Genomic DNA, 11,369 nt, shown 5'->3' on the forward strand with positions numbered 1-11,369 from the left:
GGGGCTGGAAGCACCAGTTGGGGGGCGTGAGCGCCTGGTTTGCACCATCACCCACCCCCCCCGACCTGGGGTGCGCCGGAGCTGGGGCCCCTATTCGTTGCAGTGGTCGCCGCTGGAGCAGCACTTGTACTCGGCGTGGCGCCCGGTTTTCGGGTCGTCCCACGTCAGGCCACACTTCTTGTTATCCGCCTGGATGCAGCCCAGCATCTTCTGCTCCACCTGGTCGCCTGCAAGGGGGGAGGCAGAGGGAGCAGGGGTGAGCCAGCGGCTCCCATCTTGCCTGCACCAGCGAGTTGAGCCCCTTTAGCTTCCCCCGGTGGGATGAAAGGGACACAAGCCCGCCTCCAGTGGGTATGGGGGGGTTGACACAGAATGGCCTGGGTCGTCATGGGGGACTGTGCCTCTGAGGGCTGAGCTTCCCAGACAGAGAGACCCGGCGGGATACTGCCCACAAAGCATTGTGCAGCCAGTTGGGGCAGGGCCCTGAAGAAACCAGAGCGCTTGCTTACGCACTGAGTGATCAAATAAGAATGGCCACACTGGGTCAGAGCAAAGGTCCATCCAGCCCAGTGTCCTATCTTCTGACAGTGGCCACTGCCAGGTGCTTCAGAGGGAATGAACAGAACAGGGCAATTATTGAGTGATCCAGCCCCTGTCATCCACTCCCAGTTCCCGGCAGTCAGCGATTAAGGGTCACCCAGAATATGACCATAAGAACGGCCATATTGTGTCAGTCCAGTCAGGGGCGGCTCTAGAAATTACGCCACCCCAAGCAGGGCGGGGCGCGGCGCCGCCCTTCCCCGGTCCCGCGGCCAGGGCAGAAGTCTCTGCGGCGGGAGTGCTGGTCCTGCGGCTCCGGTGGAGCATCCACAGTCATGCCTGCGGGAGCTCCGTCCGAGCTGCGGGACCAGCGCACCCGTCGCACTCATGCCTGCGGGAGCTCAAGCGGAGCCGCGGGAAGAGTGGACCCTCCGCAGTCATGCCTGCGGCAGGTCCGCTCATCCCGGGGCTCCGGTGGACCTCCCGCAGGCATGACTGTGGAAGGTCCACCGGAGCCAAATGCCGCCCTGCCCCGACAATGCCGCCCCATGCGCCTGCTTGGCGCGCTGGGGTCTGGAGCCGGCCCTGAGCCCAGTGGTCCATCTAGCCCAGTCTTCTGTCTTCCTATAGTGTCTGGCAGCAGATGCTTGAGAGGCAATGACCAGAACAGGGTGATTATCAAGTGATCCAACCTCAGTCATCCAGTCCCAGCTTTCAGCCATCAGGGGTTCAGAGTATGGGGTGAACAACACAGCCTGTGTTATGTATAGGTTTGGAAAGACTCTGTTTTTATCAGCAAATGTCCATTTCACCACACACACATAAACTGACAAGATACATTTCCTATGATAACTGAAATTTGTAAGGAGTCCGATGACACCTTAAAGACTAACATTTATTTGGGCATAAGCTGAGGTTTTTTACCCACAAAAGCTTATTTGGTACATTCCCCAAATAAATCTGTTAGTCTTTAAGGTGCCACCGGACTCCTTGTTGTTTTTGTGGATACAGACTAAAATGGCTACCCCCTGATACTTTAAATTTGTAGACAGTCAAAGTAAGAAAAATGCTGCTTACGAACTTATCAGAGTTTGCTTTAAGGCTATTTCCATTCTACGTTTCGATATGGGATGTTGGCAATTTGTGTTTTATGGGTTATAAAAGCTTTAGCTTTTCAGATCTCAACAACTACCGTCAGGAAATAATTATTGTCCAACCCGGCCCTTATTGCCTGAAACCCCTCCAATTTCCTGCAACTATGAAAACGTAAATCGATAAAAATTGGGGAAAAAAATGTTGAAAACCCCAAATTTTGCACAACTGTGAAAATTTAAATAGATATACAAATGCTTAAAAATAAACATTGATATTATGTGTCAAAATGATAAAAATTGAAGTCTGCCAAGCTTAGTTATACAGGAGTAGCCTAGATGAAAATAAGAGAGGGAGAGAGAGAGAGAGAGACAGAGAGAGAGAGAGAGAGAGACTCTGTGTGTGTGTGTGTGTGTTAGAGAAACCATAACTCTCCCATTGAGGTTGACTCCCAGGGAATATGTCTGAGTAACTGAGAGACTCGGTAGGGCAGAGACACTGGTTTCAGGGCCTAGGCAGATGACCTGCAGGGTCCCCACTGCCAACATGCGTGTAGGAGATGGGGTGCACCTGGGAGTGTGCCTGAGAGAGTCAGAGCGGGAAGCAATGATCAGTCACCACCCAGCCTCAGGAGGCTTAGCAGCATGTGGGGTTCAGTGGTTGGATCCCATCCCATGCGGAGAGTTGGGTGGGATCAAGGTGTGCTAGTGTGTGCAGGAGGAAGGGAGGTTATTGGAGGGGGGAGAAAGATCACAGTGCCCCCTAGGGGGCATGGAAAAGTGGAGGTGCTGATTGGCTGGAGGCAAAGGAGGTGGAACCACAGGGGTCCTATAAAGAAGGGCCAAGCACGGTGGGGGGATGGGATGCAATTTAAAGCTATGCCATGGGCTGTGGTCCAGATAATGCAAGCTATGTCTTGGAAGGATGGGGATGGCGGGTCTATGGCCTCTAGGTGGGTGCAGCCAACAGAGGGGGCAGGGCCAGCTCAGACACTGATGGGCCAGCAGTGGAAGGTGAGAGGCCAATAATAGCCCAAGGAGGAAAGGGGTGTGGTTATTGATTTTAGTGGGTGTGGCCAATGCTGTGGGCGGAGCTAACCACCTCCGCTCAGATGTGGGTGGGGGATAAGGTGAGGGGTGTGAAGCATAGGGGAATAAGAGTTTTAGACAGAAGTGAGCAGGGGGAGGCTCTTGCCTCTGGATGGGTGCCAGCAGAGCCCCTAATGGAGACAGGAGACAAGGGCAGCCGAACGCCTGGGTCCTTACCGTAGGAGATGGTGATGGAGAGGCAGGCTTCCTTGGGAGGGTGGGAGTTGCAGCTCATTTTTTGGGGCATGCAGGGCATCCCTGGGTGCAAGGAGCTGCAGAGCCGGCAGCGCAGGGCATCAGCTGTGGAGGGACGTGAGAGATGAGCATCCATCAGGCTGTGGCCGCTCAACTTGTCACCCAGGCGTCCCCCCAAAGGAGTGGTCCCCAGCAGCACCCACCACTGGCTTCCCCTATTGCAACCTCTGGGGCTTGGCTCTGGGAGGGGAGTGGAGTCTAGTAGTTACAGCAGGGGGGAGCTGGGAGCCAGAACTCCTGGGTTCTATCCCCAGCTCTAGAGGAGAGACGAGGTCTAGTGGGTTAGAGCAGAGGGGCTGGGTGTCAGGACTCCTGGGTTCTATCTCCAGCTATAGGAGGAGAAAGGGATCCCCTACAGCAGAAGCAGCTCGGGGTCTGTATATTTCACACTGTAGTGGAATTCCCCCTGCAGCCCGAGACGGCACTTACCCCCTAGCATGAGGCAGAGCAGGGCAGAGGCTGTGAGGAGCAGAGCCCGGGCCATGCTGGGCTCCTCTGGGTCGAGGCAGGTGCTGGGTCAGGGGAGTGGAGAGTTCTCAGCTGGTGGAGATGCAGACTCCTGGATGATTGCAGGGGGGCTCGGGGCTGGCTTTATCCTCCCACAATCCCCTGAGGGCCAACGCCCGCAGATCACTCATGGGGGTGGAGGACAGCGAGACTGGAGTCACTGGACTGTGGCTGATGTCCAAGGAGATTGCCAGGTGGACTCCCACACAGAGAACAGCCGCTGCCCAGAAGCAGCACCCCCCCTCCCTCCACCAGGGATACATTCAGCACGGGGGCTGGGAGTCAGAACTCCTGGGTTTTCTCCCTGACCGTGAGAGTGGAGTGGGTCTAGTAGGCTGGGGTGAGGGAGGTTGGGAGCCAGGACTCTTGAGTTCCGACCCCAGCTCTGGGAGGGGAGTGGAGTTTAGTGGTTAGAGCTGGGGGAGCTGGGAGCCAGGACTCCTGGGTTCTATTCCCCCAGCTCTGGGAGGGGAGTGGGATGTAGTGGTTAGAGCAGGGGACACAGGGAATCAGGATTCTCAGTTCTAGTCCTAGGCCCACCATTGTTTTTTGGCAAGACTTTTTCCCTAGTTTGTAAACAATATTGCATCAGCCATGAAATATGTTTCCGATATGTAACCTCACCCTCTGAGATCTGCTGTAGGAATTATTGTGGGGGGCAGTTCTCTGCCCCGCGTTACACAGGGGGTCAGACTGGATGATCACAATGGCTCTTTCTGCCCTTGGAATACATGGATCTATGAAGCTATAAATACCCTGTGTGGAGGTGGGCTGCATCCTGATGAACTGGCATAAATGAGGACAAACACTTTGTTCTCACAGTTAATGGGTTCGGCTTGATCTGTTCATGAGGGAATTAGGACATTGCCTCCCTCATATTTACCTGCTATTGAGTCAGGGGCAACCCCAGTATGGCGCTAGGGAGCGCTGTGCTGCAGGGATTGGGGTGGGGGCTCAGTAGGGGGCGCTCTCCCTTCGCAGGCAGAACTGACCCTGGTGCCTGGAGATAAAATGTAAAATAAAGACTCTGAATACACCAGATCCATCCCTGGTTCTATCCTGCTAGACTCACTCCCCTTCCAGAGCCAGGGAGAGAACCCAGGAGTCCGGGTTCCCAGTCCCGCCGCACTGAATCTAGCCGTGGAGACTGATCCATGCCCAGCAGTGATTGTTCTCTGGGTGGGCAACTACTATGAAGTGGCTCTGCTCTGTCCCTCCAGCCAGCCCCCCACCCCTGGGCGATGCTCCATGCATGGCTGGCCACGGCATGGAAGGATAAAGCCAGTCCCCAGCACCCCTGTGATCAGTCTCAGACCTCTGTACTCCCTGCACCTCTGTATTCCCTCAGAGAAGCCCAGCATGCCTAGGGTCTGACTCCCAGCCCCCTGCTCCAACCCCACTAGACCCCACACCCCTCTCAGGGCTGAAATGGAACCCAGGAGTTCTGGATCCCGGACCCCCTGCCCTGCTCTTACCACTAGACCCCACTCCTCTCCCAGAGCTGGAATAGATCCCAGCAGTTCTGACTCCCAGCCCCTCCCCCCTGGCTCTAACCCCCTAGACCCCACTCCTCTTCCAGGGCTGGGAAAAGCACCCAGGTGTTCTGACTGCCAGATTCCCCCCCCCCAAACCCCTGCTCTAACCCACTAGCCTCCACTCCCTTCCCAGAGCTGAGAATAGAACCCAGGAGTCCTGACTCCCAGCTCCCCCACTCCCCTTTGAGAGCCAACAATAGGACCCAGGAGTTTTCACTCACAGCCCCCTTTCCTCTGGGGTGGACAAATGAGTGTTGAAGATGCTGAAATCAGCCCCTTGGTGTGGTATCCGTGACCCTCTAATGAGATGCACACGTCCAGCTGCCCTGGAAAAGGCGTGTCAACTAGTATCCTTGGTGGAGGTAGAGATCTCCTTGGAGGAGTCAGGGGTGTGGATGGGGATCACTGGTCTCTGCCTGCCATGCCAGGCGTTACGTGCTCAGCACAGGCAGCTTTTCCACCAGGGGGTTGAGTCAACCCAGGGTGAACAACCCCCGCAGTGCCACTGAAAGAGGATGAATCACAGCCCCGGGTCCCTCTCAGTCACGCACGGGCCACTACCCTGCCACGTCTCGGGTCAGCAACCCACCAGATCTCTGCTCGGCCATGGAGACGTCTGGGGTAACCCAGTCAAACTGACAGAACCTCAGGAGGGGAAAAGTGGTGTCCCTTTGCAATGCATAATGATTGGAGTGTGGGGGGCTGGGAGCCAGGACTCCTGGGTTCTATCCATGGCTTGGAGACGAGAGTGGGGCCTACTGAGTTGGAGGGGGCTGGAAGTCAGGACTCCTGGGTTCTATCCATGGCTTGGGGAGGGGAGTGGGGCCTACTGGGTTGGAGCGGGGTGGGAGTCAGGACTCCTGGGTTCTTCTATCTCAGTTGGTGATGCACATAATAAATAATAATAACAGAAGGTGTTTATTAAAGAAAGCAGCTCCTGACGCAAACAGGCTTCTACACAGCTCTCGGTCCAGAGTGGTCTTCCTTGTTTACCAGGGACACATTGGCTGGAGCCAGATGCTGCACACAGTGACATCTAATGGCTGAATGACATACTGCTAGGAACCATGCCTGGAAAAAAGAACAGGAGAACTTGTGGCACCTTAGAGACTAACAAATTTATTTCAGCATAAGCTTTCGTGGGCTACAGCCCACTTCTTCGGATGCAAGGTAGTCAGTGCTAAGTGAATAGGATGATATCTCCATCTAGTGGCCAGATTAATTACTATAGCAGCCGCCTCCTAACTCCCCGCTGGGGGAATTACTCCCTTTGCTCAGCTGGTGGTAGGCGTCTGGGATTTGATGCTGCAGGTCCTGGCTTCCTCTATGGGGCTCAGTTCTCCTTCTCTTCCTCATGTTCCTTCTTCCTTGAGGGGTCAGCGGTTCTGTGGGTCTCAGCTGGGGGAGGAAACGCAGATGTCATTCTGCCACTGGAAAGGCTCAAACAACCACAAACTGGGCTTGAGTTTGGGGCTGCCCCACAGCACGTGGGTTCTGGGAACCTCAGGGGATGGGAGAGCTCCCCACAGGTGTCTGCCCCTCTAGGAGGCCAGAGGATCATCCCATGTTCACGTGAAAAGTGGCAAATGGGACACAAGGCTTTTCCCCTCTAGGGGATGCCAGCTGTAACCCATACTCAGATCTAGGGGACTGGCTGGCTCGGGAGGGCAGGGAATGGCACAGAGGGAATTTTCCCTATTGGGTGTGCCAGCTCCAATCTGGCCCCAGGATGGGGGCACTGGCTGCTTCAGGGGGACGGGGAATGTGACATGAGGCCTTTCCCCTCTAGCGCTGCAATCCTCTTACCCTACTGATGCTCACCTGTGGGGCTTGGCTTCTCTTTGAGCAGCGATGCTAAGAAGCCACAGTGCTGGGTGGGCGATGTCCCCTTGGTCTGGGGCGGCTCTGTGCTGATGCGGACGAAGTTCTGCTCCTTGGAGTTGTAGAGGGGCCACTGCTCCTGGCTGCCCTCTGACCCTGTGGGGTTCCTGGGGGAAAATTCAACACGTCTCGTGGAGGTTAGAACTGGACCTGGGTGGGGATGGGAATGTGCTCCAGCTGGAGTCTGACACCCAGATGCAGGAGTCATTGGGAGTCAACCTGCACAGTCTGGCTCCTTTCCAAAATGGCCACCCTCAGTTAAGATGGCTGCCACTTCCTGTTCTTCTCAAATGGACTAATACTCAGGGTGCCACTGTTCTCTATGAGACTGAAGCCACATGCTGCCCTCAGTGAAGATGGCTTTCCTTTTGTGCTCTCAGACATAGAATAGGCAGTGTCGGGAACAGAGCAACATAGCGGGAGAGGGAAGGACACTGTGGTGGTGGGGAAACATGGGGCCACAGACCTGGGCGGGAAGGAGGCTGAAGCCAGAGTTTGCCCTTATTTAAGATGTCCACTGTCTCTTGTCCTTCCAAACAGGAGAAAGCAATGTCTTTCCCTAACTAAAGAGGGCCACTTCCTTCTAATGTTCTCAATGGGATTGAAGCCACAGGTGGCGGTGGTGGTAGTATCAGGGTTTTCTGAGTATCTGGGGTTTGTAGCTTTGTTTTTGTCAGGGCGGGCCTGGGGAAGAGGAGCCAGCCAGGGGCTGCTATCTAAGCTACGTGTTTTCCTGCAGGAGCGTGTTCGTGTTGTTGTGTTTTCAAAATATCCATGTGAAAGAGGAAGGGGACAGTTACTAACCATGAATCATCATGTTTAAAATTTTGCCTCCCTCATAAAAATTTAGCTCTCCCTCCAGCCAGGGGTGTAAGTTGGAGATATCGTGACCTATATTTAGAAAGGAACTCTTCTGAGACTTGGCTGCCGGACCACGTTGTGGACAACTGGCTCCAGGGGGACACCCGCTGTGCTGGTTTGATCGCTGGGGTTGCGTTTTGGGCTGTTAGGACTCAGGGGCACGAGAGGATTCTGGGGGATTCTCTTACCCGCTCCTGGCAAACTCCGCCCAGTACCGCATCACCCTGCGTCTCAGCCCGGTCTCGGCCTCCGTGAGAGTGTAGTTGGCGCCCCACAGGAATGCCAGAGACCCGAAGAGGTAGGGCACCTCGGAGCCGTGGGGCACCCCCATCCACTCAGGTAAAGACAAGCCAGGAATGCGGTGAGTGAAGTAGTAGGTGTACACGGGACTGCCGGCCTCCGCCTCTTGCCCAGCCACCTTGGCTACCGGGCACACAAAGAGGTGGTCACCGGTGGTTTGATCCATGGCCCATAAGTACCGTGCCTCATCCTGCCTCTCCTGGCTGTACCGCCGTGCCACGATCTGGACGGCTTCTTCGGGGGCCTCTGGCATTGCCAGCCTCACCACCTGCAGCAGCTCTTCCCAGCCGATTTGGCTGGTGTTCTCCAGGCTGAAGTTAAGAGGACTGAATTTTAACAGGTAGGCGCCTTCGTTGGAGGTGAACCCGGCCAGGATGGGCATAGGCTGGCTGTGCCCGGCCCTCAGCAGCCTTGGTGGTGTATCAGGGAGGAAATCCCCATCTGGTGTCGGCACAAAGGGAAACGCCAGCAGGTCCTTGCGGCGTAAGACGGAGAACTCGTGTTTGGGGATCTCATCGGGTTCCTTCTCCTGCAGGCAGCCCACCAGGGCGGTGTCGTCACCATCGGCGCAGCCCAGCAGCTGGCCCAGCCTCCGGCCTCTCTCCTTGGCCTCGTCGAGGGAAATCCAAGTCCATGGTGCGGTGGCGGCTCCGCTCTGCAGCGCGGCGCGGGTGAAGAGGGCCCGGCTCCCCGCAGAGAGGAGGTGGAAGCTGACTGAGGAACCGCCGGCGCTCTGGCCAAAGAGCAGGAAACGAGCTGGGTCTCCACCAAAGGCAGCCGCGTTGTCCCGCAGCCAGCGCAGCGCCAGGTGCTGGTCCCACAGGCCGGCGTTCCCTGGGGCGGCCGGGGGCAGAGACAGGAAGCCCAGTGCCCCCAGCCGGTAGTTCATGGAGGCCACAATCACGTTCTCGGTGGTGGCTAAGAAGCGCCCGTCATAGAGGTCGAGTGAGGCTGCACCTGAAATGAACCCCCCGGCATGGATCCAAATGAGGACGGGGACCGTCCCATTAGGCTGGGGATGGGGCACCCAGACGTTGAGGAAGAGGCAGTCCTCGGACAGCGGTCTTTTCGGTGTCCAGACATTAGCCTCAGGGAGGCCAGTAAGCAGAACCTGGTGGCAGGCATTGCCAAAGCTGGTGGCCTCCAGGACATGGCTCCAGGCCTGGTGGGGAAGCGGTTTCTGGAAGCGCAAGGCCCCCACGGGGGGCTCGGCGTAGGGGATCCCCAGGAAGGCTGTCACTGTGCCGGAGCCTGCCAGGAGGCGCTTGCCCCGGATGGGGCCGCTGGTGGTGAGCACCACAGTGCCGTTGTCATCAAAACCAGAGCTGGGGCCCGTCAGGGAGAGGAGGAGCAGGCCGGGGAGGAGTCCCAGCATCGCGGCAGCTGGAAGGGAACCCCCCACAAGGGAGTTACAGGGGAAGGGCCATAGGGCCTTTCCCCTTCAGCCATTGCCAGTCCTGATCTGATCCAAGCCCTCCACCAATAGATGGGGGCAGATAGTTTCCTTTGCTGTCCTTGTTCCCCTTTAGCAAATACAGCCCCTCCGGTCATTCACCCTTTTGCTGAGCTCACCCTGGTACGTCCTTCACCCCACTGCAGGTGAGAGCACCCTTCCTGCCCTGGGAGAATGAGCCTGGGCAGGACGGCAACCATCACAATCCCCCACCCACTACTGGTAGAACCCAGGAGTCCTGGCTCCCAGCTCCCCCACTTCTAACGACTAGACTCCCCTCCCCTCCCAGAGGTGGGGATAGAACCCAGGAGTCCTGACTCCCAGCCCCCTCTACTCTAACCCATGAGACCCCACTCCCCTTCCAGAGGTGGGGATTGAGCCCCAGCCCCCTTTACTCTAACCTATGAGACCCCACTCCCTTCCCAGAGCTGCGGATAGAGCCCAGGAGTCCTGACTCCCAGCCCCCTCTACTCTAACCTATGAGACCCCACTCCCCTCCCAGAGCTGCGGATAGAACCCAGGAGTCCTGGCTCTCAGCCCCCCTGCTCTAACCCATGAGACCCCACTCCTCTCCCAGAGCTGGGGATAGAACCAGGAGTCCGGCACATGGTCATCTCACACAGTGGCTTCACAAATTGTACCCCTGAGCCCAGCAGCTGTGGGACCCAAGTTACTGACCAAGGCAGCAGAGAGCAGAGGAACCATATAGAGTAGAGGTAATGAGGACACAGTGACAAACAGATGGTCCAGACCCGGGGAGGAAGCTGCAGGGTCTGTGTGGACGGGCACAGGATCTAGTGGGTTGGGAGGAGGCTCAGGAGTCCTGGGTTCTAGCCCCAACTCTGGCAGGGGAGTGGGGTCCAGTGGGTTAGAGCAGGGGGGCTGGGAGTCAGAACTGGAGAGGGAGGTTCGGAGCATCAAACACTCTTTGGAAATACGGAGTAACGGCAAATATAGAATCCAGGCCCAAAATGGGGGACTGGCTGGGTTAGGGGGTAGGGAATGGGACCCAGAGTCTTTCTCCTCCATGGGGACACTGGTTGTTGTCTGCCCCCAGTGTGGTGAAGGGGTCAGGGGGCCTTTCCCCTCCAGGGGATGCTGGCTCCGATCCAGGCCCAGATCCCCCTGCCCCTGTCTCTGTACATTGGGGTAGAAAGAAGACTCATCCACCTCCCCTACCCACCGTCGTGTGTGTGTGTGTGTGTGTGTGGGGGTGACTGTCATGTGCACTGCCAGCTGGCCGGGGAAGGTACCTTTCCCTGCGCCTTGTATTGTATAAGGGCCTGCAACTGTCATCAAGAAACTACCGATTTTCTTGGGCACCCTGGAGAATACAGCTCTTCCTTGCTGTCCATTGAGCACCAGCAAAGAGGGGAGTGGGGTCTAGTGGTTAGAGCAGGGGCAGCTGCGAGCCAGGACTCCTGGGTTCTATCCCCAGCTCTTGCTGTGGGGTCTGAGAACTGGTGTATTGGACGGGTAATTCGCAGGGCAGATCCAATATCCAGCGCTCGGTGCCACATCGTTCCCTCCCTTGACCCCTCTCTCCCCATCTGGGAGCTGGGGGGGCCAGCGGCAGCACAGACTCACCTGTCTGTCTCCCCAGTGCAGTTGCAGCTTTGTGGCTCTCGCTGCGGCTCACAGTTCAGCAAACGGGGGATGATGGAGCCGACTGGACGGCTCCAACCCAGAGACTAACAGCCCCCGCGGTTTATTGATCCTGAGAGCAGTGACCTTGCTGAGCTCAGCACATGCATGGGGGGAGGGGGCGATGGGCCGGCCAGGTTAGTCCAGGGCAGGGGCCAAAGGCTTTGATATACAGCGGAAAGGCTCCCTGGCTGAAATGAAGCCACCTCTGGG

At 56.9% G+C, this 11,369-nt stretch overlaps 1 protein-coding gene across 1 annotated transcript; it reads right to left on the reverse strand.

Moving 5' to 3' along the window:
- Positions 1-6,116: 6,116 nt before the first annotated feature.
- On the reverse strand, positions 6,117-11,240 carry LOC123346541 (acetylcholinesterase-like). Its single transcript, XM_044984000.1, has 4 exons — positions 11,100-11,240; positions 7,948-9,442; positions 6,839-7,005; positions 6,117-6,415 (listed from the first exon to the last, which is right to left on the reverse strand). The coding sequence occupies exons 2-4, from the start codon at positions 9,432-9,434 to the stop codon at positions 6,351-6,353; spliced, it is 1,719 nt and encodes a 572-aa protein (XP_044839935.1). The 5' UTR covers positions 9,435-9,442; positions 11,100-11,240; the 3' UTR covers positions 6,117-6,350.
- Between the last annotated feature and the right edge of the window lie 129 nt (positions 11,241-11,369).

The sequence above is a fragment of the Mauremys mutica genome, chromosome 12, assembly GCF_020497125.1.
Source record: "Mauremys mutica isolate MM-2020 ecotype Southern chromosome 12, ASM2049712v1, whole genome shotgun sequence".
Taxonomy (NCBI): Eukaryota; Metazoa; Chordata; order Testudines; family Geoemydidae; genus Mauremys; species Mauremys mutica.

What these genes read in the sequence shown, in the direction of transcription:
- LOC123346541 (XM_044984000.1), bottom strand. Translation starts at nt 9,434, where the DNA reads ATGCTGGGACTCCTCCCCGGCCTGCTCCTCCTCTCCCTGACGGGCCCC. An exon ending in GCGGAGTTTGCCAGGAGCGG is followed by an intron (nt 7,006 to 7,947) that starts GTAAGAGAATCC and finishes ATTTTCCCCCAG; the next exon opens with GAACCCCACAGGGTCAGAGG. An exon ending in AGAGAAGCCAAGCCCCACAG is followed by an intron (nt 6,416 to 6,838) that starts GTGAGCATCAGT and finishes TTCCTCCCCCAG; the next exon opens with CTGAGACCCACAGAACCGCT.